The sequence below is a fragment of the Equus przewalskii genome, unplaced genomic scaffold, assembly GCF_037783145.1.
Source record: "Equus przewalskii isolate Varuska unplaced genomic scaffold, EquPr2 ChrUn-10, whole genome shotgun sequence".
NCBI classification, from domain to species: Eukaryota; Metazoa; Chordata; class Mammalia; order Perissodactyla; family Equidae; genus Equus; species Equus przewalskii.
Window position 1 is genome coordinate 4,337,377 of NW_027228747.1, and position 27,959 is coordinate 4,365,335.

The window sequence follows — 27,959 nt, forward strand, 5'->3', positions numbered from 1 at the left end:
TAGAGAGTAACCAGATTATTTCATTTATTTTATCTTCCAATTTCATCTTCCCAAATCCCCATCCAAAGAGTCATAGCAGCCTTCTCTCTCCTAAAAAAGCAAAGAAAGGGGAAAAAAAACCCCCACAGGGTCAGGGGACTCAGGAAATTGCTCCATGCCCCCACCTCGATGAAAGCTCCACACATTTCATATTCTGAGCTAGATCTCCCCATGACTTCTCCTGGAAGATGTGTCCCCTCTCCTCTTCACTCCTTCCTTCTGCTAAAACTCTTCATGCCCCATAGTGTTTAGAATCTCAACCTAAATCCCTTCCCTGTAATACAGATTTCTCTTCCCTCCTCATTTCCCCAATGATTTCTCCCCTACATTAGGGAAACACTACCCCTCTGCCTCTGAACTTTGCCTCTTGACTCTACCGGTTGTAATGCCCCTCCCATTTTGCCCTTGGCACTTCCTATGCCTTAAATGACAGCTAGGCTGGAACCAGCTTTAATTACTCAAGGCAGACCGCAAACCTAGACAGGTTTCATTTCCATTCCACCTGCTTCTGCTCTACGAGGTCCTGAAATCCTCCCAGTTCAGAAAAAGTAAAGACTTATTACAAAAGTCCTTGCCTCAACATCTCCTAAACTTCTTTAAAGTTAGATAAGATTTTTCTAAATGTGATCCCTGTTCTTTTAAGCCGCTGAGAATTGACCATGCTAGAAACACTAGCCAGAGATACTGGTAAAAACTGCTTCACAGACTCCCCCAAGGCCAACGGCTGCACTCTCACCTTCTACGTGAAATACATCCTGCCCTGAACGAGGGCCCAGGACAGGAGGAGGGGAACAGGACTCTGCAGACTGGATGCAGCATCAGTCAGATCTGGACTCTGCTAAAATACAGACATCACACCACAGCAGGCCAGTGTCATCCTTCCTACCACCCCCACCCCCTCCGGAAGAATAGCCATCCCTTTACCCAACCTGTCTTCCTTTCCTCTGGACTCAGAGAAAGATCCAGCCCTCCTCCTCATCATTACAAGGAGTCCTTTCCTCTGTGCCTTTCAGCCATTCCTGACCATACCAGGGGAGGCCTGATTCAATTCAATGACATGTATTTCTTATCTGTTATGTGTATGACATTATGCTAGTCACTGTGCTAGGTGTTACAGGGGGGATATAAATATAATTGAGACATGGCTCCTGTCCTCAAGGAGTTTACAATCTAAAGGGAGCCTATGATATACTTTAAAAAATTTATCTGTCCTTGTTGTCAATCATCAGCTTTGCATTCCTACTGACTCCTCCCATCTGCGTTCAACTCATATTCAGGCTGTACTTTGCTCCTGGTTGCCCTTTCTAGCTGTTGCTTCTCTTTGTTCATTATCAGATTTCTCAAATGGTTGGTCTATACTATCCCTCCACTTCTTCACAACATACTCCCTCTCTAACTCCACAAAATCTAGCTTTTGCTCCAACCATTCAATTAAAACTGCTTTCAGGGCTGGCCCCGTGGCCGAGTGGTTAAGTTCACGTGCTCCGCTTCAGCGATCCAGGGTTGTGCCCATTTGAATTCTGGGCGCAGACATGGCACGGCTCATCAGGCCATGCTGAGGCAGTGTTCCATATGCCACAACTAGAAGGACCCACAACAAAAATGTTCAACTATGTACTGGGGGGATTTGGGTAGAAAAAGCAGAAAAAAGATAAATAAATAAAATAAAGTTAGTTGTTTAAAAAAAAAAACCTGCTTTCTTTGGGGTTACCAATGACCTCCTTCTCCTTGGTCTCTTGGTAGCTTTCGATTGATTATATTAAACTTTCTTTTCTAGACTCTACTTGGCTATCTGCCTACCTCTCCAATCAATTCTACGCCATGTCCTGGGATGATTCCTCCTCCTTCTACTAACTACAGGCACAGTCGTTGGCTTTTTGGTCTTCTGTGTATACTGGCTCTGCTAAGCTCATATACTTTTTTTCCCCTTCTTTTTTAAAAGATTGGTACCTGAGCTAACATCTGTTGCCAGTCATTTTTTTTTCTTCTTGTTCTTCCCAAACCCCCAGAACATAGTTGTATATTCTAGTTGCTGGTCCTTCTAGTTGTGCTATGTGGGATGCTGCCTCAGTACGGCCTGATGAGTGGTGCCATGTACCTGCCTAGGATTGGAACCAGCAAAACCCTGGGCCACCCAAGCAGAGCTCAAGAACTTAACAACTCAGGGCCGGCCAGGTGGCGCAGCAGTTAAGTTCGCACGTTCCGCTTCTCGGCGGCCGGGGGTTCGCTGGCTTGGTACGCCATGCTGTGGTAGGCGTCCCACGTATAAAGTAGAGGAAGATGGGCACGGATGTTAGCTCAGGGCCAGGCTTCCTCAGGAAAAAAGAGGAGGACTGGCAGAAGTTAGCTCAGGGCTAATCTTCCTCCAAAAAAAAAAAAAGAACTTAACCACTCGGCCATGGGGCCGTTGCCAGAGCTCGTATACTTTTGCAACTGTGACTTTGCAGTTAGAACTGTAGCCCCGACCTAGTTCAGCTACCTTTAGAGCACCCTCATAGGCCTGTTACCATGAATTCACCTTGGCCAATGCCAAATTTATAACTTCACTCCTAAACCACTCTGACCTCCTACAGTTCCCATTTGGTCGACAATTTTCTCAGACATCCGTGTTTAAAACTTATAAGTTATTTTAGCTCTCTCCTCATTTATTGCTCATATGAAATTATCACTGAAGTAAGCTATTTTCTTCAAAATATTTCTTATTTTTCTCCTGTCCCTTGAAAACATCACTTCCCTAGTCCAGGCCTTTAATGAATTGTTTCTGGAAGGATGCAAATCTCATGAATCTCTCTCCACTTCATTGCATCCTGCATACAAGCAGACAAATAGTTTTTCTAAAATACTACTTTCATTGTCTTTACCATACCAAAGAACTTACGAGGCTCCCTGTTGCTTTTAAGTCCAAACTTCAGCCTGACATTTCAGACTTTCTATAATTTGGCCCTATCTTGCCATATATGAAATTACCAAGCAAATACTAGAAGCCTTGTAAATTTTATTTTTTAATTTTCCACTGTTCCTTTCCATACACCCTCTCCTTCAATCATACCCCATCCACTAAACATGCTATGCTTGTTCTATCCCCCTCATTTATGCAGTTTTTTCACTCTTGGAATATCTATTCTTCCTTCTAATTGCTTTCATCCTTTTGTAAGTTACCATCAGTCAAAAACTCAGTTATTCTTCAAAGTGTACCTTAAGCACAATCACCTCCTAAAAGTCTTCCAGACAACTCCACCCTATACTGATCTCTCTCCTTCCACTGCCTAAAGCACTTGTCTATGTCATATGCTTTTAAATTTATATGTAATTTAACATTGTTGCAACCTTTTTCATTTTGATCTAAATGTTTCATAAATGTAAACTTGAGTTTTATAAATACTTGAGGGCAATAACAACATCATAGATTTCTTTTCCATCATCATCAGCATCTTGCAGCTTTAGGCATAGGTTACATACACATTAAGTACTACTGCACTGAAATTTAGCTGCACCAAATATTCCCAGTGTTCTGTATACAGGCTTAGTATTAAATCTCAGTGAAAGACAACGGCCAAGGTGGGATGAACACCTGCATTGCAGTACTAGTTATTTGGTTCCCCCATCCACCAAAGCCAGGTATTCCAGTCCTCCCTCTGCTGCAAATCATCAGCCCTGGGATCTATCCAGGGTAAGGGATATCTTGTCTCCCTCCCCGCTTATACCCAGTCCACTCACTGGTTCCATTGTCACTGGTTTCACCGTTACAGGCTTCTGATGGTCTGCATGTTCTGTTTCACGACTAATGGTAGTCTCTGCTGGTTCCATTACCTCCTTATCCAACCTGTTCTGCCCTCAGTAGGATTGGGAAACACAGAGTTATCATTGCCTCCTCCCAAGTTCCTCATAGATTCGTAGATTCTCTATTTAGAGTTCTTCTCTCCTTCACCCACCCCCCACTTCCTCCAGCCCCCACCCAAGACTTAAGCTCAGGCATCCTCCCTATTTTATGTTTGTATGGATTATGTACCCACCTCATTATGTACTCTTAACTCAAAGACTGCCCCCCTCTCTCAGCATCTTAGCCAACCTACTTTATTCTCCTCCCCAGCGGTGGTTAACAAATCTGTTTCCGGCCCACTACTTAGTTTCCTTTCACCTAATTCATTTATGTTCCTGCTAATCACTTACATTTCAACATTGCCCAGTTTCTTTTTAACAGTTACCTATCCTGACCCACTTACATGTAGAGATCACTTACCAGCCTGTCCTCTGACTCAAACAGGGAGTAATCAACAGTGAAATTTACACCAAAGTCATCTGGGGAGGAGGAAAAAATCAGTGGTAACAAGGAAAAAGGTAGCACTAAATCTAGAAATGAGAAGAGGAAGAAGCTGCTCAGAACATTTCAACTTGCTCAAGTTGTAAAATTTACTGATATAATCTAATTCTAAAGAACTTTAATGTCAAAAGTGTTTGTGAATGTGTATGCACTTATATTTTCAACCAGGTATCCAAAATAATTTACAGATTTGAAAATATTCAAATTGTTTCAACAAGTTTCCAAGGAATTAAAAATCACTAGCTTGAGAAATAACATCATGAGCCTTGATAGTCTTTGCTGATAGCCAAATTTCTCTCTGTCCGCGTTGCTCCATTGCAAAGGGAAAGACGAGACTTCAGACTAAGGGCCTCTCTCCATCCTGCTAAGGGCCAGAGCCTTACACATACTCACCATAATTGGGGGTGACTGTGTAATAATAGACCACCTGATAATAATCATCCTCTTCCAGTACTTCTTCATCCTCATATTCTTGTCCTATGGGGACAAGGACTAGAAGTCAAAGGGCACCTGGAACTCCTTAGCAACAGAAGGACGCCTGAAGTTGATCTCAGTTCTATCAGATTCCTTTCTCTTGGCCTCCCTTCCAAGGGTCCTACTATCTCCCTGCCTTTGCACTTTGAAACCCTTCTCAGTCTTCTGGGCTCCATATCTGTGATGAAGCCTGTTACTCTGTGCCCTTTCAATCCAGGAACTCCCAGAACAGAAAACAGATCATGTCACATACTGTAAACCCAAAATGAGAACTACACCTGAAAAAGATAGGAATCAGAGAGAGACCAGAAATCAAGAACCCAAAATCAACTATTCTGTATGCTCCAGACAGTATTATATTTTTAAAGGATCTTCTCTTATCAATGTCTCTCACAAATAAGGAACACACACACACCCTGAGGCTTTTAGACTTGGGTTTTAGTTTCAGGTTTACAGCTAATAGAAAAATCAGGAACAGGCCATTTAACATCCATTTTCTTAAAATGAGTCAACTGGACTAAATGATCCATCTGCATTAGTTTTTCTTCCTTCCCAGAACTAAAAATATGTGACTTTAACACAATTGTCAAGAATTCTAGGCCTCCTGCTAAACATTTCCCTAAGCTCCTTGAATGCTCTCCCTTAATACCATGAGATGACACAAGAATCTGGAGGAAAAGGAAACAATGAGAGCACCTGGGAGACTGGGAACAAAGGAGGGAAGGAGCCAAGCTGCTTTGGAGACCCTGTCCCTGAAGGCAGCCAGTTTTCCACTATCGTAAAGGCCATCCTCACTTCTGTCTTTACTAATACAAGATTTTTTCTCCAACTCTCTCGGAAAGAAGATACCCTGTCTTCCCTCACTAGCTTCAGACTGCCCACTTCAGAGTCCCCCTCTCTCCTTCACTCTCTTTAGTCCCTCTCACCTTGTTCAACTCTGTAGCGATGGAGAGCTGAATTCACTCTTGTTAGGACCTCCCCATGTCTGGGCTAATGGGCTCTATCCCCATCAGCCATCTCTTCTTTGACAGGATTCAGCTTTCCTCCCCCTTTCCAGGCTCGTTCTGGATCTCCCCTCCGCCCCCGACAGTGGACTCAAGCACAGATGAGAGTTATCACTCACCATGGAACTGCACCTCTCACCCTCTCCTCATTTTCTTTTCTCCCACCCTATTTATGGTAGAATACCTGGCCCAAAAGCTCAGGGAGAGAAGTGAACTTACCTAGGATAAGTGGCACAGCAAGGATGGCTACAAAGAAGATATTCATTCTGGATTGTGCACTATTGCTGTGAAAGCGAAAAAGGAAATTACAGCGTTTCCCACCAAACTTAACCCCGCCTCCCGCCCTCCTCCAAAGCAGGGAGGGAGCTGCAGCAACTCTTCACTCAGTGGGTGGGATTCCCTGACCACTTGCTCATGGACTAGATCATCATCAGTTACTACCGGTCCAGTCCTCCGCCAGAGCTGCCCAGATTAAGAGAGACAAAGTGGGTTCTGATGTGGACACGTTCAGTGAGCTCCCCTAGCCCTAGATTAGATCCATTCAGGATTCTCACTGCCACTACCAAAAAAACAATGCCTCTCCCCTGCCCCCCAAAACCTAACCTACCAAGGAGCTTCCCTTCTCCCCTCCTTTCCTTCCTTCTCTTCCAGGCCTCACAAAAAGCTCACCCTTGGGGCCTCCCCGTGGCTGAGTGATTAAGTTTGTGCGCTCCACTTTGGCTGCCAAGGGTTCTCCCTTTCGGATCCTGGGTGCAGACTTACACACCGCTCATCAAGCCATGCTGTGGCGGTATCCCACATGGAGGAAGTAGAATGACCTACAAGGAGGATATACAACTATGTACTGGGGCCTTGGGGAGAGAAAAAAACAAAAACCAGGAAGATTGGCAACAGATGTTATCTCAGGGCCAATCTTCAAAAGAAAAAAAAAAAAGGCTTGCTATAAAAAAAAAAAGCAGCTCACCCTGCCTCTCACTGTCCCTCACTTACCATCACCATCCAGAGTTGCCCTTCTCTCTGAGGCTTGATCTCAGTCTTTCTTGAAAGTCGAAATGTTCTGAGGAAGTGATAAGCATTTTTCTTGACTGAAAATAGTCCCTCCCTTCTGCCTATCTTGGACTGCGAAGGGGAGCAATATCAACGCCATTGTCCGACTATCAAAACACCTGCTGCATTGCTTCTGATCAAAATCTCTCAGCCAAGGCCAGTTATTTCCTCTCTGGTAACTACTGACCTCACCTCACCTCTTTCTCAGCTTTCTGGACACAGGACGGAGGAAGAGAGGAAGCAGATCATCTCTTTCTCTGCTGTGGGTGCCACGCCCCTCTCCCACTTTCAGTCTCTTGGTGTGTTCCCTTCATTCCAACCGACAGGGTAGAGTTCATCTTATCCTTCTCTCTGCTTTATATTTCCCACTATCATTCAATTCTATTCAGAAACATTTAGTAGTATGTGCTAGGCGGTGTGCTGGGCCTAGTTCGATAGGCAATTCAAGGTTCACACACAAGCAAATAAGAAAAGAATACTATTATTTTTTTAAAGGGGGTTAATAAATATGTGTTCAACATCTACCATGAGCCAGGTAGGCACTATGCAAATCTCAGAGGAACCACACATGAATGAGATAGATTTGGTACCTGCTCTCATCAGTCAGCAGATGCTGTGGTAACAACCCAAAGGAGAGATGAGAAGAGTTGTCTTAACCCTATCTCTTCCCCTTACTTGGCCTGCTAGGCTCAGAAGCAAGACACACAGAGCCTTGAGCACTGGCCAGGATGCTCCCACTCTGTCAACCTTATTGGGGGAGGATTTGCTTGGTGACTTTCCATGTAAATCTATACAATCTATTCCTATTTACATTGAAAAAATGTAGTGGTTAAGTTCGTGCGCTCCACTTCAGGGCCTAGGGTTTTGCTGGTTCAGATCCTGAGCGTGGACATGGCACTGCTCATCAAGCCATCGTGAGGCGACGTCCCACATGCCACAACTAGAGGGACCCACAACTAAAAAGTATACAACTATGTACCAGGGCGCTGTGGGGAGAAAAAAGGAAAAATAAAATCTTCAAAAAGAAAGAATGTAAACACTTATGTGGATGTCCATATATGCATTAAATCATAAATCCCTTCAGGAAGGAAAGAGGAAAGGAAGCCTGGTTCTCTCTGAACAATTTCTATGGGTTTTTGGTACTTTGATTACTCTCTCAAAAACAATATTCCAGGGGCTGGCCCAGTGGCACAGTGGTTAAGTGTGCACTTCTGCTTCAGGGGTCTGGGGTTCGCCGGTTCAGATGCCGGGTACGGACATGGCACCGCTTGGCAAGCCATGCTGTGGTAGGCATCCCACATATAAAGTAGAGGAAGATGGGTACGGATGTTAGCTCAGGGCCAGCCTTCCTCAGCAAAAAAAGGAGGATTAGCAGCAGATGTTACCTCAGGGCTAATCTTCCTTAAAAAAAAAAAAAAAAGAAAAGAAACCAATATTCCAGATTCCTTCACTTTCCCATTCTGGTACTCTTTTGCCTAAACCTTCTCCCTAAGGACTAACCCCACCCCCATCTAAAATCGGTTACTATACTCTCCTCTCCTACTTTAACTTTCTTTCACTCTAATACAAAATGCTTGCCCCTTCCTCCAACCTGAGGAAAAGACACCACTGAGGTTCACTTTCAGAAAATAAATAGAGGAAGTATGACAAAAGGAACTGAGTGACTTGGGCGGGGGTGGGACGCGGGTATGACACATGACACACACACGTGTCATTTTCCTTCAACCCCATCTCTCTAATTGCTTTTTACAGTTTTAACTCTGAATCCCCCCTAAGCTCCTTCCTAGCATTGCTCTCTTGCGTCTGATTCTCTTGTCATTACAGATGAAATCTTCATTAGCGATACCGTATTGCATGTTTCCTATACTAGTCTGTTCAAAGAGCTCCTACTTTTAAGTCTAACCTTCATCTCTTAGGCTGTAGCTCTAGCCCATTTCCTTTCATTCAAGTAAGAACAATACCCGTCCCTATCTCTCTGCACCCCTTATCCTGTGCTCTCTTTGTATTTATCCCTTAGGTTCTAACAGGATCTTCCCCCTCTACAGTTCTTCAAGAAGAGATGGGATTGCTACCACCCTTCCCCAGAAAATAACGAAAGGAAACCGCGGCCAAGGCCCAGCCGAACCCAGGAAACCGTGCCCCACCCAGGCCCAGTCCCTGCCCACACCCTTTAACCGGCTCCAGCCACTCCCGGGACCGAGGTCGAGGGCTCAAACCGGCAGCGGGACTACAACTCCCAGCAGGTTGTGCAACCACGCCCCCGCCTCCGCAGCTCCCGCCCGCCCCCCGATTCTCCATTGGCCTTCCGGGGGTGGGGATTAAATGGGAGGTGGCCGAGAGGCTGCGGCCGGGGTTTGTCCCCTGCTCGGCTTCCGTAGAGGAAGGCGCCCAGACCTGAATCTGGGATTTCGGTTCCCCCCCCTACCCCTTCCCCGGGGTCCGGGGGTGACATTGCACCGCGCCCCTCACGGGGTCGCGTCGCCACCCTACGCGTACTCCCTAGCTGGCGTGCTCTTCCCATTCGCCTCTCTTGGCCCGGCCTCCACCCCGCCCCCAGCTGCCCAGCCATGGGGGCCGCGGTGTTTTTCGGATGCACTTTCGTCGCTTTCGGCCCGGCCTTTGCACTTTTCTTGATCACTGTGGCTGGAGACCCGCTTCGCGTCATCATCTTGGTCGCGGGGTGAGTAGGGGGTCGGGGAGACGTGGGAGGGAGCCGAAGAGAGAGATCCGGAAGGGGCTGGAGGAACTGGGGCTAACCTGGGAGCCTGAGTTGGGAGAGACAAGTGGGAGGGGAAGATTGGAAAGGGTCGAATCAGGGGTCTGGGTGATTTGCCTTCTACCGCAGTTGATTTCCACCTTCCAGAGATCTCACAGATTCCTCCTATACTCCTCCCGGCGACGTCAGAGGAGGCCCAAGGCCAAGACTTGTAAGGGGGCTGTGCTGACCTCGGCCAGCTCTAAGGGAGAATCCAGGAATGGATACCTCGCCCTACTGTGCTCGTACACTCTGGCTCTCATCGCTCTGAAGACTCTTTAATCAGATTTCTACCCTTTTCCCTGCGTCCAGATCCATACAGACTCTCTTGGTGGAGACACCTATCCTATCTCCTCCCTGTTTCCCTTACCATCCGGAAGTCTTAACTTCCACTTTTCATGCTGCAGCTTTGGTTGGTTCCCCTCCTTGATTTCTCTGGCTGCCCCTATCCTTGCCTGTCTGATTGCCCTTGTCTTTCCTCAGGGCATTTTTCTGGCTGGTCTCCCTGCTCTTGGCCTCTGTGGTCTGGTTCATCTTGGTCCATGTGACCGACCGGTCAGATGCCCGGCTCCAGTATGGTCTCCTGATATTTGGTGCTGCGGTCTCTGTCCTTCTACAGGAGGTGTTCCGCTTTGCCTACTACAAGCTGCTTAAGTAAGAAGATGGGATGGTCTGGAAGGGAGGGCAGAGGATTGCACTGTAGAAGTGGGGCAGCCCTGGTGGTGGTTTGGAAGAGGAGGCACTAAGGGAGGACATTAGAGGGAAAGGAGCATTCCTGCCTTCCCTCATGTTTTCCCCACCCTACCCCAGGAAGGCAGATGAGGGGTTAGCATCGCTGAGTGAGGACGGAAGATCGCCCATCTCCATCCGCCAGATGGCCTATGGTGAGCCAAGGGAGAGGGACTGCAGGAGGGAGTTGGACACCCCCTTCCCAGGGAAGTCTCTAGACATCCACATGTTCTAAGTGGCTTCTTGTTTTCCTTCATACCTGACTCCTAAGGAGAGGTGGTCTGGAGGGAGAGTAGGTGTGGGGGAGTTGTGACCTGGAATGGGGAGGGATCACTGGTAATCAGGCTATAGTGATCTCTGACATTGATGAGACCCTCCCTCCCCCCAGTTTCTGGTCTTTCCTTCGGTATCATCAGTGGTGTCTTCTCTGTTATCAATATTTTGGCCGATGCACTTGGGCCAGGTGTGGTTGGGATCCATGGAGACTCACCCTATTACTTCCTGACTTCAGGTAAGATCCACTTTCTGTCTCACCTTCATGCCCCAACTGTCCCTGGCCCTGATCTGATTTATTGGCCCTCCCTGGGAGACTTCATTGGCTCACCATCTCAGGAGGCTGGGAGAAGATGAGGGATGTAGCTCATCCCCATCTCCCTCCCTGCAGCCTTTCTGACAGCAGCCATTATCCTGCTCCATACCTTTTGGGGAGTTGTGTTCTTTGATGCCTGTGAGAGGAGACGGTACTGGGCTTTGGGCCTGGTGGTTGGGAGTCACCTACTGACATCGGGACTGGTGAGTTGGGGATACCAGGGGCCTGAGTTAGAGAGAAAAGAATTTAATGGTGAGTGGGATGGAGGGGAAATATATCCTCACTTCTTAATGTCTTAAAACTTACCTTGGGAGGAGGAAGAAAGGTGAGTCTTTAGAGGTTTCTCACCTCAGCATCAGTTGTATCATCTGCTCCAGAGATACCCTGGGGAGGAGTTTGAATGGATTAGTCAAATTGTAATGCAGCTGGCGTGAGGTGAGCAGGAGTGGCAGAAACCTCTTAGGGAGCTGAAAATCAAGTCTCCTTAGCCACAACATGTTGGTGCTCTGAAAGGAAGGAATGGGGGATTTGAGTGAGATATCTGGGGGAGATTTGGGTCAAAGGCACAAAGAGAATATGGAGATTAGGCAGAGGGAGAATCTAACCTCTCTTCTACTCTTACCCCATCCCCAGACATTCCTGAACCCCTGGTACGAGGCCAGCCTGCTGCCCATCTATGCAGTCACTGTTTCCATGGGACTCTGGGCCTTCATCACAGCTGGAGGGTCCCTCCGAAGTATCCAGCGCAGCCTTTCGTGTAAGGACTGACTACCTGGACTGATCGCCTGACAGATCCCACCTGCCTGCCCACTGCCCATGACTGAGCCCAGCCCCAGCCCGGGTCCATTGCCCACTCGTCGGTCTATCCCACTACCTTCAGGGTTTTGCTTTGTCCTCTTGTGACCTTTAGTGTCTAGGCTTTACTAGGAGCAGTCTGGGTTCAGCCAGTCAGTGACTGGTGGGTTTGAATCTGCACTTATCCCCACCACCTGGGGACTCCCTTGTTGTCCAGGCCTCCCCATGTGTCAGTGCTCTGCTCTTACCCTGCCCAAGACTCACCCCCCTTCCCCTCTGCAGGCCGACGGCAGGAGGACAGTCAGGTGATGGTGTATTCTGCCCTGCGCATCCCACCCGAGGACTGAGGGAACCTGGGGGGGACCCCTGGGCCTGGAGTGCCCTCCTGATCTCCTCGCCCTGTATTGCTCCATCTCCAGTACTGGTCAGTGCAGGTTGCCAAGAAAAGGGACCTAGCTTAGCCATTGCCATGGAGATGAAATTAATGGAGGCTCAAGGGTAGACGAGCTCTGAGTTACCCAGTACCCCCTCCCCAGAATGGACATCTTGGTCTTTTTCTCAGGTCTGAGGGGAGCCATTTTTGGTGTGATAAAGACCCCAAACTGCCTTTTTTTGTGTGTATGGGGAGGAGGTATGTTGGAATTCTTCTCCTAACCTCCTTGGACTGTATTTTCCCTCCTCAAATTGCTCCTCGTGTCTGGGCTCATATCTGTCCACCTTTCCACATGGTCCCAGGCCTTGGCAGAAAGGAAGGAAGTGCATGTTTGGGAACTGGTATTACTGAAAACTAATGTTTTAACCTCCTCGACCACCAGCGTCCCTCCTCTCCCCAAGGTGAAGTGGAGGGTGCTGCCGTGAGCTGGCCCACTCCAGAGCTGCATTGCCACTAGAGGAGTCAGACTACCATGACATTGCAGGGAAGGAGGGCAGAATTTTTTCTAGTTTTTAATTAGGGTGTGTGGGGGGCAGGGAGGTTTTCTATAAACTGTATCATTTTCTGCTGAGGATGGCATGACCCATCCTTTTAATCAAGGTGATTGTGATTTTGACTAATAAAAAGGACTTTATAATTGTGGGGGAACTTGGCTTTTAAGGGAGGGGATAACATGTTAATTTGCCCTCTTGCCTCTCTTGTCTGCCTTCCTTCCTAACCTGGCAACCTCTGATCCCCTCCGAGCATAGCTTAGGAGCAAGGGCAGAAATCTGGGCTGGTGGTCTAACATGTTAGAAACTATGGGTTAAGCATTTTCCAAAAGTGGATCTCCCCTTCCAGGAATTGGGTACCAGGAGTTATTCATCCCTGCTGCTTTTTCCCTATCCTTTGCCCGCTTCTGCCACCTAAGGGTTAAGGAACTCTCCTAATCTCAGGAGCCCCAAAGATAAGGCCAGAGGTGAGGTCAGAAACTTTAATTTCCAAATATATTGAGCAAAAAAATAGAACCCCAACAACAGCAGCCTTTTTTTCTAAGAGGAGATCCTGCACTATATCTAGGGGAAGGGACATAAAGGTGAGGGGGTGGGGGACTTTGGGGTACATCCCCAACTTCCTGTAGAATTTAACTTGCTCTCTGCTTTGTCAACTTAGGGATTGTCTGATCTCCTTCTATATGTTTTGAGAGGCTGGAGGCTCTGCTGTTCTTCCTTAAATGAGGGCCTGTCCATGCCTCTCTGTAGGGGCTGTTCAGAGGAAGGAGGGGTGTCGCCCTACAGCTCCTATAGTATTTTCTGGCCAATCTGAGTACCCTATTTTAGAAGCTCCCTCATAGGCATGACGGGAAGGCATCCATGATGTCCAAGAGGGAGTCTATGCCTCGGTGGCTCGTGCTGAGGTGAAGACCACACTTTTCCGGCTTCCCAGCCTCTTCTTCCTGAAAGGGGGAATGGTTCATGGAAATGACTAGTGTCCTAGGTGAAACAGATTAGAGGTGGACTAGGAGAGTGCTTTTCAGTAGAAAAGAAAGGATTAGAAGAATGGAAAGTAGGACCTCACCGAATCTTTCTAGCAATGAAATAAACAGCCAGCAGAAGGCAGAGACAGCCAACCACGATTCCCACTCCTAGACTCAGCATTTCTCCTGGGAAAGACAAAGGTGGAAGGTGTCAGCCTAGGACTAACAGAGATTTTGAGCCTTTCCCTTACTCGCTGAGGAGTCCCCCACCCCATACCTGGGTAGAGCTGTCTTACCTGTGGTATACAAGAATCCTGCTGTAAGGGAAGAAAACTTAGGTCAGTGAGACTTCGCATCCCCATCCCAGCTGGGAGAAGCACACTGTACTTCCATGCCTGGGGAAATCACCTGGCTACTCGGGGTTCGGGGATGGTTCCCAGCCCAAGCAAGTCCTGGAAACCTCTTCCTGTCTTAGCCTTCTTTTCCTTCTCAGGGGCTCCCTAGTTGCTGCCATTGAGTCCCCCAGTTTCCCATCTCCTTTTCCGAGCCCTGTGCACTCACCTTGGATGAAAGAGGCAAAGACTGTTCGCTGATTGAGAGGCTGGGGGGCTCGGTAATTCTGTACCAGGAGCTCAGGGGGCTCTCCTTCTGTGGAGAACAGTGTCTCCTGAAGCTTTTCCAGCTGAGGAGTAGAAGAGTGGCATTGGCGGGGAAATGTCACTGGCTTTGGGGAGTGGAAAAGGGTCTGAGGTTACAATGGTGTCTCTCTGCTCCCTCACCTCTCCACCACTTACCTGTTCCATTGAAATCTGGGCCCTTTGATTGAAGACTGTCCAGAGCACGCTCTGGTAGCAGGGGGGTGTGGTAAGCGAGCCATTGTAACGGAAGAACTGCCCCAGCTGAGGGGGAAGCAGCTCTCCCACGTTGAAGGGAGGCACGGAGGTCTTCTCATCTGGAGGAGAACAGACTAGGACTCATCTTCCTCTCACTGCACCCTAGCTTACCTAGACAGGGCTCCCAGAAGTGAAGCCCCCTGGCCCTAAAGCTCACTGCTTCATCCCAGGCGTCTTAGGGGAATTTTCCTTGAACTCTAATCGTACTTTGTCCTAAGATAGATTTTTAGGGCCCACCTTTATGCCTAATTTCATGCAGGTGACCCAGAATGTGTTCATAAGCTGGATTCTTAGTCTCGCCCGCCTGGAAGGGGAAGAAAGGGAGAGAGTTTGGAATGAATCAATGTTCGCAATAAGACATTCATGTATAGAATAAATGGTCAGAGTGGGTTGCTGACTTGCCTTGGGAGGGAGACCACCAACAGACATGGGCAGAATAGGGCTGAGGGATACAGACGGAGTGGAGAGAGACCTGGGAGGGAATGGGGGCCACTGACCTCAATGAGGATGCCCAAGACAGCCAGGCCCTGAGGTCTCTGAGCAGCTTCACTCAAGCTATCATAGGAGTCAGAATCATAATGTACGATGTGGAGCTGAGGGAGGGGAGAGGAGATTGAATCATTTAATGTTTTTCTACTACCTCCTCTCAAAGGTTTTGACCCTAGCCACCAACACCACCTCTAGCATGCCCTCAATCTGTCCCATAAAGGTTGACCTTATCCACCACGTAGGACTTTCCCCAGTTTCCAGATCCTTCCTTTCCCCAGCACCACCCATGCCTGTCACTGTTGCTTAGTCCAAGCTTTGCTCCCTGGTACCTCTGCAGCTGTGGCTTTGCTGTTGATCTGGTGCTCTGACCCCCCCGGGGCTCCTTTCTGACCCCAGTGCAGATGGAGCTGGGCAGCTACATATTTTTGAGGAAGTCCTTCCAGGTACAGGGCAGGAGGCAGAGAGAGTTGCACTGTGAGGAAAAGAGAGCAAGCTAGGGTTGATGGAGGAATGTGAACACATTCCCACCTGTGAGTTGCCACCACTTCTTGGGAGACTTGGCCAGCCTTTTCTCTCTCCCTCCCCCAGTAGCACCCAGCTCTTCCCAGAGGTCACTGCTTTTCTAGAACTTCTACCCCTTTCTCAGTCAAGATCAAGTTGATGCTATGATACTAATCCATCCATAGAGATCTTGATCACAGACATTCAGTTCCCTTTTTTGGCTGCTGGAGCCTCATCCCCATTCTCACATCTCCATATTTATAGATGAAGTCTTCTGAGAATTCAGAAGTTAGGAGAAGGCCTCTTTCCCTGCCTCCTAAGATTGGAACTGGAGCCTACACCCTCTTGCAGCCTGGGCTTTTTACCTGTGTGACCATTATTGTGCATGTCCAAAGGCTCAGTGCCAGGCTCGTCATATCCGTGGGGCTGCAGAGCAGGCAATTCAGGATCAAAAGTCACACTGTCCGTCTGGATATTTATGGGGGACTGGGCATTGCTTCCACACTCAGGGTAAGAGGCTGGCCAATGGTCTTGACCATGTGGGCCTGGTGGGGGGAGTTACCATGGACATTTGTCATGTCCTTCAGCCCCAGCCACACTTGAGCAACCCCCCCCCCCCCAAGTAATACATCTGTGTGGAGGTAGAAATGCTCTTCCCTCCACCCCAGGTGAAACCCCGAGTTGTGCAGGGCTGGGTGAGGTAGGAGTCCCTGCTGGGCTTGCTGCTGCAACTCCCTTCACCTCCCCAGAGGCAGTGATGATTCCCCGGCTCTTGTGATAGATGGGGAGTAATGGCTTTACTTACCTGTAGTTTGAGGGCAAGAAAGCTGAATAAGAGGAACAGGGGTGGGTAGGAAGCCTGTGTACCCAGGGAGCTGGGATTAGAGTAGGAGCAGGACAACTGGGAAGAAAATGACCCTGGAGAGAGGGTCTCTGTGGGACTGTAGCAAGTGGCCTTGGGATTCAGATCTGTTGACTTGTCATCATTCATGTCTTGCTCTCACACTGGACCTTGCATTGACTCTGGAATTCCGTTGTTATTAATCAGGAGTTCAAAGGAATTGAGTTCACCTCTACCAGGGTCACAAACTCTCCTACCAGCCTCTTCCTCACCTGTGATCTCAAGCTCTGTCCTAATGCCAGATATGAGTTGGAGGGTGGGATTGATTAGGATAAAGAGAGAGCCAGGAGGAGATTTGGCAGCTAAGCTCAGGGTTTCTTTCCCCACCCGGTTTCCTTTCCACTCCAGCTCCCTCACTTCCACGTGGATTGACTGAGGACATAACTGGCTTTTCTGCTGAATCAGGAGGTGTGGGATTTGATAGTTAGAACAGAGTCCAGGAATTATATATGCAAAACCTAGGACAAGAGGAGATGGGGAAGGGAGGAGCTAGGGTGAGAAGCTAAAGGAAACCTCCCCACCCACACGGCAACAGTCTTTCTGCCAGGTGAAGAGGTCCCAGTGTGCAAGGGGTGTCGTAGGTCTTGGGTTCTGCTCTCACCCTCATAGGTCCAGTGTTGACCTGCAAGGCAGAGTACTTTGAGTTACAGCCAGTGCAGCCTGGAGCAGCGCCCTCCTCCACTCCCCTCTCTCTTGGGCACTCTGCACCGCTCCACCTCCCTCTGCTCTTTCTCCTCCCTCCACTCCAGCACTTCCCAGAGGAAGCCCTGAAACTGGACACCTCGGTGGAAAGGTCGGGGGGCCTATTTAAAATCACCAGCCAGGCTGTCCTTGTGTTTGCTAAGTAAAGGGGGAGGAGAAATGAAAAGAGATAAAGCCCAGAGACTAAAATTAACCTGGATCCAAATGTGCAGTCTGCCCAACGGTCAGTTTTCTCCAGCCTCTGCCAATCCAATCTAACACTTAGAAGATTGGTGTGAGGTGAGGGTGTGGGCAGAGGGTTTGGAGGAAAGGGACTAGAACAAGCGGAAGGAAAGAAGTTCAGAGTGGGGGGTGGTGCTGCTGAGGGGAGAAGAGCGATTATTCCTTTGCTTTGAAGAGTTGCAGAATCAGGGCACTGAGCTGTAAATTCCCGTTTAAGTTCCTCCTTCTGGTCTCAGTAACTCTAAAGGAAACATTCTCCATCACCAGGAGCCTCTGCTCCCTAGATTTCCAGTTGGCTAAGGAAGGCAGGAGTCAGGGCAGGGTCCACTCCACATTGAGGGTGGTGGGTGGCCACAGGCAGCCAGGCTGGCAGGGACAGGATGAAAGTGAAGCATTGTGTGTGGAAAAAGAGAGCTGCCAGCTGGGTCACGTGCCAGGCTCTCGTGCAGTCCTGTCTCGGGCTGAAAGGCCGGGGGTCTGCTGGTCGAGACCTCATCCAGGGCCAAACTGCTTCAAGGGAAAAGGGAGGCCTTCCTGCGGGTTTTCTCTACATTATTCAAATTGCTGGAGACTTTGGAGAAAAGTCTGAAATTCCTTCCTCTGTGTTTCTTGTTCCCTTAAATTCCTCAGACTTCTAAGATATCCTTGATCTCATCCCTGGACTCTTCTGCTGGCCCATCCCTTGGTTCAGATGCCCTGAAAAGCAGCCCAGGGGAGGGCTGGTGGCAGCCTCTCGTTTGCCAGCTCAGTGGGACACCCCAACAACTTGAGTTCCCTGGTTCTGTGCAGGCTGGCAGCCTTGCCCTTCACCACTCACTAAATCCTCAACACACTAATTCTACATCTCTTCCTCCTCTTTCCCTATTTTTTTCCTTTTTCCTCAGATGCAATTTGCAACTCTCCATTTGGTTTCCCTTGCCCTGACATCATCCTCTCTGCATTCCCCTTTCGCTCTCTAGACACCACTGCCCACCCCTCCCCCACCACATTCTGTTCTTCCAACAGATCTTAATTACACACCTACTATGTGCTGGATACTGGCTTAGCCACAGGAAACACAGAAATGGGGGGTAGGGTTCCTGGGGACACTCCTGGAGCCCCTTGGTCTGTTCTCCCAAGAGTCCCTCCTCCTCTCCTGGGGGCTCCTGAAAGTCCTTTGTACACTGTAAAGGGCCCAACAACGTTGACTATTATTGCTACTGGTTTTAGGGAAAAACTGAGGAATTTGTCTCCCTGTAGAATCAAGAGGGGACCTCAGCCATGAGGTTCATGGTTGAGAACTAGGGTCTGAGTTAGGCAGGAGGTGTAGGGTATACCCCCAACCCCCATCAGCCCTCTATCCTTTCACTCCAGGCCTCTTTGGCTCCATAATTGGAGGAGTTTGTAAATAAAGAAGGCCAGGAGGGCTGCCTGGGACTAGGGCAGTGAGGGAAAGGGCTCCAGAGAGAAGCTGTAGCCTGCAAAGAGATTCCCGCAGTGTGTGTACACATCCTGCCCCCGGCTGGTTCTCTCCTATCTCCGCAAACAGCAAGGCTGAAAAGGCAAAGGGAAAAGAAGGAAAGTGGTCTCCTTCCCACTCCTCTCTTTCTCTGCATCCCTGAGCCTATTATTCTAGCCCCGAGGCTTCCTTTTACACTCCTCCCTCCGGTTAAGCATGCATGGCGACTTGTGGACATCAGCACAGACACACAGACATCCAGATGTACCTACCCCCGTCTGCAGCCAGGATCCAAAGCACCTCTAGCAGGAGGCTGAAGAACAACATGGTATCCTCAGAAGGAGCACAAGGTACTGGGAGTTTGGGGACTAGAGGACTAGGGCAGGCAGAGAGAGGCGGGGAGGGGGAGAGAGAGAGAGAGAGGGAGAGAGAGGGAGAGGAGATTCCTGAAGTTGAGTGTATTTATTTTTTTCTCTTGCTATTTCTATGTCTCTGCGGGCTTCCAGGGGATTTGGTTTTCCTAGGGTACCGTGGGTTTCTGAGTCCCCAAGACAAAAGTCCTGCTGCCTCTCTCTCTGTTCTCTTTTTTATCTCCCTCTTGCAGTCTTCCCTCCACTTGCTGGCCAGCGACTTCACAATTGCCTCCTGCTTTTAAGGTGGCTCTGAAAGGGTGTACGTGGGGAGGGGGGGCTGCCTGGGTTGCTGGCGAACAGCTCCTTAAATAGCCGATTAGGCACGCAGGCTGGCCCTGCTCACAACCGAGCGCGGCGGGTTTCACAGGAGTCCTGGCCCTGGCTCAGGAGCCCAGCTGGGGTGAGCTCTTCCTTCCTCTGCTGTTCACACAGACACTGTTCAGATGAGTGTCCCCTGGAGTGGGCAGGGGCAGGGGCAGGGAAGGTGAGCTTTGGGGTTTAATCCAGCCTCCTCAGGGAGACACTGGGTTCTCATTCCCCGTCTGGCTTCTTTGAGGAGCAACTCCTTGGGTAGTACGGGCAGATGGTGGGAGGACCTGTTCCCAGTCCCCTGCAGAATTTGAGCTGCCCTGGAATAGGAAGAGTCCAGAGTTAGGAGAGAGGTAACAAGAAGGAGTTGGGAGACTCTGGGTGCTGGGGGAGGGTAGGAAGTCAAGGACTAAAACCTGGGTTGTGGCGAATAAGAGAAGTGAGGCAAAGAAAACTTGTTTGGAGTAATCTCTTTCTCCTGCGCCTGTCACCACCCCCTTCCCACAGTGAGGCCTGGGTCCACGTGCCTGTGTGGCCTGGGTGGGGGGTGGTTTGTTTGCTGTATAAAGCCCATTTGTATGCCCAGTGGGGGAGGGGCTGCAGTAGCACCATGGGGAGACAGCGGCTCCAACTGCCAGGCCCAGCCACCTCCCTCCCCAGGGAGCCCAGATCTAGGGCGGCTTTTGTCACTGAAGAGGACACTGACCCCTGGCAGGGAGGCCAGCGCAGGAGGAGAGATGGGGAGACCTTAGAAACAATCGCTCCCACCATCAAAAAAAGGGCAGACTCCAGAGAAAGGGGGGGAGGGAGCAGAGAGACCATGTGATCCAGCTGGAAGAGGGGCCCGGGGTCTTCCCTCCCGCCCAACAAAGGGCTGAGCAGGACGTGTTGGGCTGAGTGAAGCCTGCCACCAGGAGCTGGGAGCTGGGCAAGTGGAGCATAGAGGCTGCCGTGTCTCAGGAATGTGGGCTGGTGCTTGTTCCTCCACGGGACTGGAAATCCCGATCGGAATGTACATCCTAAATCCCTCATTAGAGAATGTGAAACTCTCAGATAATTTCATGCCAGACATTGAAACCTCTTTCTTCTCCATACCCTTCACCAGAGTCACCAGCCAGGAAGATGCACCTGATTGAGCTCCCTCTGCCGACCTTCCTCCTGCCAAGTAGCAATAAATAGCCAAAACAAAGGGAGCAGAAGCTAAATAGGGAGCAGGATGAAAGCCAAATGAGCAGAATAATGCACGTCCTGGCTCATCAGCGCCTGCAGAGGCAGGAGCCCGCCGTGCCTTTCTGTCCCCTGTGATTGATCTGCAAAGCAAAGCTATTTTGCAGATGTCATTTCCTTTTTAATTCTCTCATCACCCTCCAATTATTTTTCCCTTACAGAAAAGTTTATGATTTGAGGTTCCCCCAAAGCCCCACCTGTCCCATCTAAGAAGAATGAAAGGCTTAAAGTGTAAATCAGACTTCCTGGGAATCAGGTTAGTTAACACAGAGGAAGAGAAAAAAGAAATAAAGCAGAGATTTTTTGCACGGTAGGAAAGAAGATGCTTGGGCAGAGTGACCTCTGCCAGGACAGAGTTCTTTTGGAGCGTCTGGGACTGCGATGCAGCCTCCCAAGGCAGTAGTGTGTCTCGCCAGGCGCCACCTCCCGGTTGTCTATGAATTTTTTAGTTTTTAAAACTTTAATTTAAAATGTTTTGTGTGTCATTCCTTCTGGGAAGTGTTTCACTGCTGATGGGCTTCGGGATTTTGCCCACACAATTCAACATTGTTTCAACAAAGATGTCCTAGCCCCACATCAGCACTTTCCACTTCTGACTGAGCAGCCCCTCCAGGCCCTCGTGCTTCCTCAATGGACAAAGGCCCTGGTTTCTAGGAGAAAGGGAGAAAGGAGGCAAACGCCGCCTTCCTGGGACTTCCCTTGACTTTGATCTTTGGCTTTACTGTGGATATTCCTGTTGTCACCAGACTGATTTGAAATAGGTTGTCAAAAGGACCCTTATATGTTAAAAAAGACACCTCCTAATCCCAACACACACACACACACTCTCTCTCTCTCTCTCTCTCGCTCTCGCTCTCTCTCTCTCGCTCTCTCTCTCTCGCTCTCTCTCTCTCACTCTCTCTCTCACACATACACTCTCTCCACCTTAGCTGCTACTCAAACGAGCACTTTTGTTTCAATTCCTGCTTCTCCCCCTCCAGCCCATTCCTCACTCGGGTTGGCTAAAACCCTCCTAAAACCAAGGTATTTTGCTGCCTTCTGGCGCCATCTGCTGTCCTTTTAAATTCAGTGAAACGTGAACAGATCGGAGAATCAAAAGTGTCCAACTGTGTTGCCTATTTCGTTAATTTTTTCTTAAAAGGTCCTTTTTAAAAAGGGTATTTAAACTCACTAAATATCCTAAATAGTCTGAAAAACTTTACAGGAATCCACAAAGGGCTCTGAGTTTTTGTGGTGGGGTATGTGAAAGTTAATGAAGGAGGAAGGCAGACCAAAAGGAAAGGAGAATGGTCAACACAGGAACTTAAGCAGTCCAGGTGGTAACTAATTGCTGAGAAGAGAGAATCAAGGAGGAGACAGAATTAGATGGAATTTGATTTCCTAAAAGGCAAGCCATGTTGTGCCATGAAATACTGTAGACCCAGAGATATTCTGATTTGATAGGTAATCACACAAAAGTTTTCAAGAATTAAAGTCAAAGTAATTTGGGGGTGGGGATAGTCAGAACTCTTTGGATCATTTTCTTAGTTTTCCAGTTCTCGTTGCACGACAGATGCAGTATGAGAATCTTGTAGACAGAAGACAGGTAAAAGTTTGTGGTCTGAACTGTTGCAACTTTAATTAAAAAGGAGTAATTTTGTGTCCTGCATTGATTTCATGCCCAGAACACTGCCTGGTACGTAAATATTTGCTGATTGAATGAATGAATCTAGTCATTGGAACATATATTTACATTCTGCCTTTGGCATTTTGCAGAATTTTAGACCAGAAAGGTCCTCAGGCATCATTCCAACTCCCTTGTTGTACCCTGTAAAGACTGAGTTTTGAGGGATTTCAGGATTCTCCTGTGGTTAGTCATATACCTGCTAAGCTAAACCAGCACAAGGACACAGACACCCTTGAACGTTCTCCTACACTACCGGTTCTCAAATGTCAGTGTGCATCAGAATCACCTAGAAAGCTTGTTAAAATACAGATCTCTGGGCTTCCTCCCATAGCTCCTAATTCTGTAGGTCTGGGGTATGTCCAGAGATATGCATTTCTAACAGGTACCCCAGGTGATTGGTGCTCTAGTGGTTAAGATTCATCACTTTCACTTCTGAGGCCCAGGTTCGTTTCTTAGTGGGGAAACCGCATCACCCGTCTGTTGGTTGTCATACTGTGGTGGCTGCCTGTGGCTGTGATGCTGAAAGCGATGCCACCAGGATTTCAAATACTGGCAGGTCACCCATGGTGGACAAGTTTCAGTGGCATTTCCAGACTAAGACAGACTAGGGAGAACAACCTGGCCTTCCACTTCTGAAAAAATTGGCTGTGAAAACCCTATGAATAGCAGAGGAACATTGTCTGATACAGTGCCAGAAAGTGAGAGGATGGCATAAAAAGTCCGAGCAGGTTCCACTCTGCTGTACACAGGGTCACAAGGAGCCAGAATCGACTCAGCAGCACTGACAACAACCACCACCACCCCAGGTGATGCTGTTGCTACTGGTCTAAGGGACCACATTTGAGAATCAATACCCTACACCCACTGGAGAAGCAGAGGTAGTAAGGAGTTTGCCATTCTTTGTAGGATTCCAGCCATCTGGAATTGTTCTTTGCAGTCACCTTTGTAGAGGTTAGCAACAATTGCTTCATTAGTTTACACACGTATATTGAGTACTTGTAGGTGCTGGGCACCGTGCAGGCCCTAGAAATAAAAAGTTAAGAAGACATAATCCCTGCCCTCAAGAACTTCACAGTCTCTTAGGGGATGCAGACACCTTACTCAATTACTAGAATACATCATGAGACATTCTAAATGGTGGTAGAGCAAAGTGTTATGGGAACCAACGGAGGTAGGCAATTAGCAGTGAGATTTTCTTTACCTGACATCAACAATCATCCCACAGGATGAGAGCATAACCAGGTCTTATAGTTATGTTCAAGAAGATAAAAATTGTCACTCCAATGTAGGCTGACCCATGCTTCACCCTCTCTGAGAGTGACACCAAAGGATAGGTTATGTCAAAGCAGGATTCTCCTTATTATGTTTAATGAACTGCTTCCTCTGAAAAGACTAAGGAAAAAGGATATCATGGTGCCCTGTAATTGTAATTGTTTGTTCCGTCTGCTCTGGTGGCACTTCATTCTGCCTGTCTTTTCCCTTTTCTTCTTGTTCTCTACCATTCATCTAACTCAGATGAAGGTTGTGTACCAACCCAAGCAAAAGACATGATCACTTCTACCACTTCCCTTCATTGATGAGAAGGTTCTAGTTAGAGATTTTTTCTTTCTTTCTGAAAGAACTGTTATGTCTGAATTGCTATAGGAATAGGAATCAGAGGATAATATAGCAAAATCTCGTGGCCATGGGTAGCTTATTACTGGTTTAATCATCCCCCAAATAAAAAGTCTGTTCTCAGATCAGATTGTGACAAATGATTTGTTCTTTGAAACCTTATAGTGAAAGTTTGCTGTGCTTTCATTGACATTTTATTTGCTTCAAAATATCTATACATTTTTTTAAAAAACATGAGTCTTGAGGGGTAAAGGGAGTTGGCTGAGGTCACATAGAAATATTACTAGGACAAAGAATCAGGCTCTCACTGATCTTTCACTCAAAATGTGTTAACATACTTAAAAAACAAAAACAAAAACCTTTAAAGAAAATAGAAGACATTTTTGGCTCTGGCTGCTGCTGCCTCAGTTAATTCCCCTAGTGGGTGGGGCAGCATTGATCTGAGGAGGAGATCCAGATACAAAACCAACAACCTCTCCCTTTTTTTTTAATGCTTCAGGTCATTTCTAAGGAACATCTGCAGAAGTGCAATCCAGTTATTAATGAGCTCCTAGAGCCTGCATTCTCCCCATTTTTCTACCATCCAATATGCTTATTATTTCATGTTTTACATATATTTTTGTTTAATTAGCACTATCACAGGATGGTTATAAATCCATGCACATTGGGAAGAATTGACTTTTTTGCTCCTTTTTTAAAAAATAAAAAGGAAATAATTACTTAGAGTTGGCTCCAGAAAGGTAGGGAACATCAGATCTTAGCAATGGCTTGTCGCTTTTCCTCTTATTATTTTTTAATTATACAAATCATACCTGATTAGTCTAGGGAAAATAGAAGATTCAAAAAAACAAAAATAGTAAAAATAACATCATTCAAAATTCTCCCAATTAGAGATAACCCCTGTTAACATTTTGATACCTTACAAACTTTTTTCTATGAAGCTACATCTAAATGCATATATTTTGTGTGTATAAATACTGGTTTTTTACAAAAACTACACCGTACTATGTACATAATTGGCATATAACCTTTTTTCCTTAATACTATTTTGTGAACGTTCTTCTATTCTTCTATGTCAGTAATTATATATCACTATATACTTATTTATTTTTTTAATTTTTATTTCTTTCTTTATTTTTTGAGGAAGATTAGCCCTGAGCTAACTGCTGCCAATCCTCCTCTTTTTGCTGAGGAAGACTGGCCCTGAGCTAACATCCATGCCCATCTTCCTCTACTTTATATGTGGGACGCCTACCACAGCATGGCGTGCCAAGCGGTGCCGTGTCTGCACCTGGGATCTGAGCCAGGGAACCCCTGGGCCGCCGAAGCAGAACAAGTGCATTTAGCCGCTGCACCACTGGGCTGGCTCCACTGTCATCAATTTAAACTCCGTAGTATTGTATAGAAGTAACCTAATGTATTTAACCAATTCTCTGCCTTTGAACTATTAGGTTTTTAAAAAATTTTTACCTATGACAAACAGTACTTCAATCATAATACTCTTGTTCATATATATTTACACACTTGTCCAATTATTTCCTAGAAGTAGAATCGCAAGAGGGTGTATATATATTTTTTAATTTTTTAGTATGAAAAATCTCAAACTCCTTTTTTAAAGTCAGATTTAAGAAGGTATAATTGAAATAGAGTAAAATGCACCTTAAATGTACAGTTCTGAGTGTTGAGGAATCCATACAGTTGTGTAGCCACCTTCATAATCAAGATACGGAACGGTTCATCACCCCCGCGCCACCATAGTTCCCTCGTGCCCCTTTGTAGTCGGCTTCTCTTCCCACACTCATCCTTTCATAACTACTGATCTGCTTTCTGACCCTATAATTTTGCCTTTCCCAGAATGTCTGATGTATTAAATTATACAGTATGTAGCCTTTTGAGTCTGGCTTCTTTCACTTAGTATTCATTCATGTTGTTGCATATCAGGAATTTGCTTCACTTAATTGCTGAGCTTTTCCATTATGTAGATGTACCACAGTTTGTTTATCCATTTACCAGTTGAAGAACATGTGGGTTGTTTCTAATTTTTGGCAACCATGATAAAACCACTATAAACATTCAAGTAGAGGTTTTTGAGTGGACATATGTTTTTATTGTTCTTAAGTAAATACCCAGTGCTGAGTTGTATGGTAAGTGTATGTTTAACTTTGTAAAAACTGTCAAACCGTTTTTCATAGTGGTTGTACTGTTTTTCATTCCCACCAGCAGTGTATGAGAGCTCTGGCTGCTCCAGCACTTGACAGTGTCAGTTACCAAATAAAGGTAGCCATTCTCATAGATGTGTAGTGATATTTCATTTTGGCTTTAATTTGGGGTATGCACTATTTTAGAGTTTTTGCTATATTTATTGCCATATTGCTGTCTATAAATATTATACTCCTCCAATGGTATATACACAAGTTGTCACTCTTTTCTTCTTTCTTTGGGGAAATAAACAAAGGACCCTACAATTGGTGTTCCATAATTAGGCAAAAATTCACTATTTTTCTTTTCCTCGTGAAATTTTAGTTATCACACAAATAAAATTCATTTGTATCATGGTTAAATTTCTATACAATGAATCCCATCTTCTTACGGATTTTCAGTGTAAAGTGAGAGATCTGTTCATTTGGAGGAAATTTTGGCTTAAAGATGAGTAAAGTCTACATGAGTGAGTGTAGCAAGCTCTTCAAGGATACATATTGAAAGTAAACCCATCATTTTATAAGAAATCATAATGCTAAAGTAATTTATACTAATGCAAAATACTACTTGTCAAGATAGCTCAAATAACCAAGCAGGAGAAAAGCTTAATGAAATGGACCATATTGCACCAGTCACCCAGCTTCTATCAAATTTTGATATATTTCAGTAGGATTGCATTCAACACTTTGATTACTAAGACTGCTTTTGGCATTTTGTGGAAGCCATTGGCTTGATTGAGTTGAAGTTAAGTAGAAACAAAAACACAGCCTTGGCAAAAATCTAAACTGTATTAATAAAGAAACAGGGGAACATACTTACTGAAACACATGGCAGAAGAGTATACCAAAATCCTATCGACAGGCATTGTGCATTGAGTAAGTTGTTTATCTTGTAACTGTGTAAATTTTGATTTGGCATGCTAAACTCCCACACAACAAACAAAATACCTATATTCTTTTTTCTTTTTTTTTTTTGAGGAAGATTAGCCCTGAGCTAACATCTGCTGCCAATCCTCCTCTTTTTGCTGAGGAAGACTGGCCCTGAGCTAACATCCATACCCACCTTTCGCTATTTTATGTGTGGGACACCTGCCACAGCATGGCTTGCCAAGTGGTGCCATGTCCACACCCAGGATCCGAACCAGCAAACCCCGGGCTGCTGAAGTGGAACGTGCGGACTTAACCACTGTGCCATTGGGCCAGCCCCTATACCTATATTCTTATCTTTTACCAGGGAATAAGAAAAGCAGACATTGGTTTAAAGGTAGCTGGCCCATTCAATATGTTTTGTTGTATTTGTAGAAGGTCCACAAGTCAATTGTTAGCTACCTCATATTTTTTTTAGTTTTTATTTTTATCAAAGTAGTACAGGTACATAGTTTAAAAAGTCAAACAGATCAATAAATGTCATAATTAAACACTCTAGTCTCTGCACATCCAATTCCTACTTCCTAGAGATAATCACTGCAACTTTTTAACTTTTTTGTAGTCTATTACTCCAAATTTCCAATCTGTAACTCCAAATTTCCAAAAACACGTTTACACTGCTATTTCTTCATTTTTCGATTTTAGATATTATTATCTATAAACTTCCAACTATGAAAGATGAGCATTTACCTCTTTTACACAAGACTCCCTTCCCAACACGTTTCTACCTTATCTTCCTGATATAGTTATTATATCACATTTTAGTTAAATCAGCATTCAGCATTTAAATTGTCATCAATATTTACTCACAGCTAAG

At 46.6% G+C, this 27,959-nt stretch overlaps 4 protein-coding genes across 35 annotated transcripts in view; 2 read left to right on the forward strand and 2 right to left on the reverse strand.

Moving 5' to 3' along the window:
• Positions 1–9,183, reverse strand: CUNH1orf54 (chromosome unknown C1orf54 homolog). 16 transcript variants are annotated; one of them, XR_011536552.1, is made up of 9 exons: positions 9,053–9,183; positions 6,829–6,895; positions 6,601–6,656; positions 6,058–6,116; positions 4,754–4,837; positions 4,280–4,389; positions 3,757–3,872; positions 776–874; positions 1–90 (listed from the first exon to the last, which is right to left on the reverse strand). XR_011536552.1 is itself a non-coding variant. In XM_070607166.1 (9 exons), exons 4-8 carry the CDS (start codon positions 6,101–6,103, stop codon positions 779–781), a joined length of 399 nt encoding a protein of 132 aa, XP_070463267.1. In that variant the 5' UTR covers positions 6,104–6,116; positions 6,508–6,656; positions 6,829–6,895; positions 9,053–9,132; the 3' UTR covers positions 1–90; positions 776–778. The 16 variants fall into 16 exon arrangements, 14 of the variants coding, with proteins under 14 accessions (XP_070463267.1, XP_070463269.1, XP_070463266.1 ...); XM_070607166.1 differs by having other exon boundaries at positions 776–877; positions 3,757–3,867; positions 4,280–4,338; positions 6,508–6,656; positions 9,053–9,132; XM_070607168.1 differs by having other exon boundaries at positions 3,757–3,867; positions 4,280–4,338; positions 6,508–6,656; positions 9,053–9,114.
• Positions 8,500–19,480, reverse strand: CA14 (carbonic anhydrase 14). Of its 14 annotated transcripts, XR_011536546.1 has the most exons (15): positions 19,318–19,373; positions 19,061–19,164; positions 16,952–17,048; positions 15,891–16,070; positions 15,354–15,496; positions 15,033–15,128; positions 14,773–14,839; positions 14,437–14,594; positions 14,204–14,324; positions 13,939–13,959; positions 13,744–13,828; positions 13,496–13,621; positions 11,307–11,342; positions 11,068–11,183; positions 8,500–9,650 (listed from the first exon to the last, which is right to left on the reverse strand). XR_011536546.1 is itself a non-coding variant. In XM_070607155.1 (12 exons), exons 2-12 carry the CDS (start codon positions 19,113–19,115, stop codon positions 13,558–13,560), a joined length of 1,011 nt encoding a protein of 336 aa, XP_070463256.1. In that variant the 5' UTR covers positions 19,116–19,164; positions 19,318–19,480; the 3' UTR covers positions 13,146–13,557. The 14 variants fall into 14 exon arrangements, 7 of the variants coding, with proteins under 7 accessions (XP_070463256.1, XP_070463254.1, XP_008513117.1 ...); XR_544024.2 differs by lacking the exon at positions 19,318–19,373 and having other exon boundaries at positions 17,028–17,048; positions 19,061–19,265; XR_011536544.1 differs by lacking the exon at positions 19,318–19,373 and having other exon boundaries at positions 19,061–19,189.
• On the forward strand, positions 9,432–26,309 carry APH1A (aph-1 homolog A, gamma-secretase subunit). Of its 4 annotated transcripts, XR_011536550.1 has the most exons (8): positions 9,432–9,565; positions 10,124–10,294; positions 10,451–10,524; positions 10,758–10,880; positions 11,034–11,161; positions 11,592–11,715; positions 18,235–19,138; positions 20,616–26,309. XR_011536550.1 is itself a non-coding variant. In XM_008514894.2 (7 exons), exons 1-7 carry the CDS (start codon positions 9,453–9,455, stop codon positions 12,098–12,100), a joined length of 798 nt encoding a protein of 265 aa, XP_008513116.1. In that variant the 5' UTR covers positions 9,432–9,452; the 3' UTR covers positions 12,101–12,823. The 4 variants fall into 4 exon arrangements, 2 of the variants coding, with proteins under 2 accessions (XP_008513116.1, XP_008513115.1); XR_011536551.1 differs by lacking the exon at positions 11,034–11,161; XM_008514894.2 differs by lacking the exons at positions 18,235–19,138; positions 20,616–26,309 and adding an exon at positions 12,036–12,823.
• ANP32E (acidic nuclear phosphoprotein 32 family member E) overlaps positions 18,769–27,959 on the forward strand; it is a 33,023-nt gene continuing 23,832 nt past the window's right edge. Inside the window, exon 1 of the mRNA XM_070607157.1 lies at positions 18,769–19,138. The gene's annotated coding sequence lies outside the window, so the exon portion shown is untranslated. The remainder of the gene's footprint in view (positions 19,139–27,959) is intronic.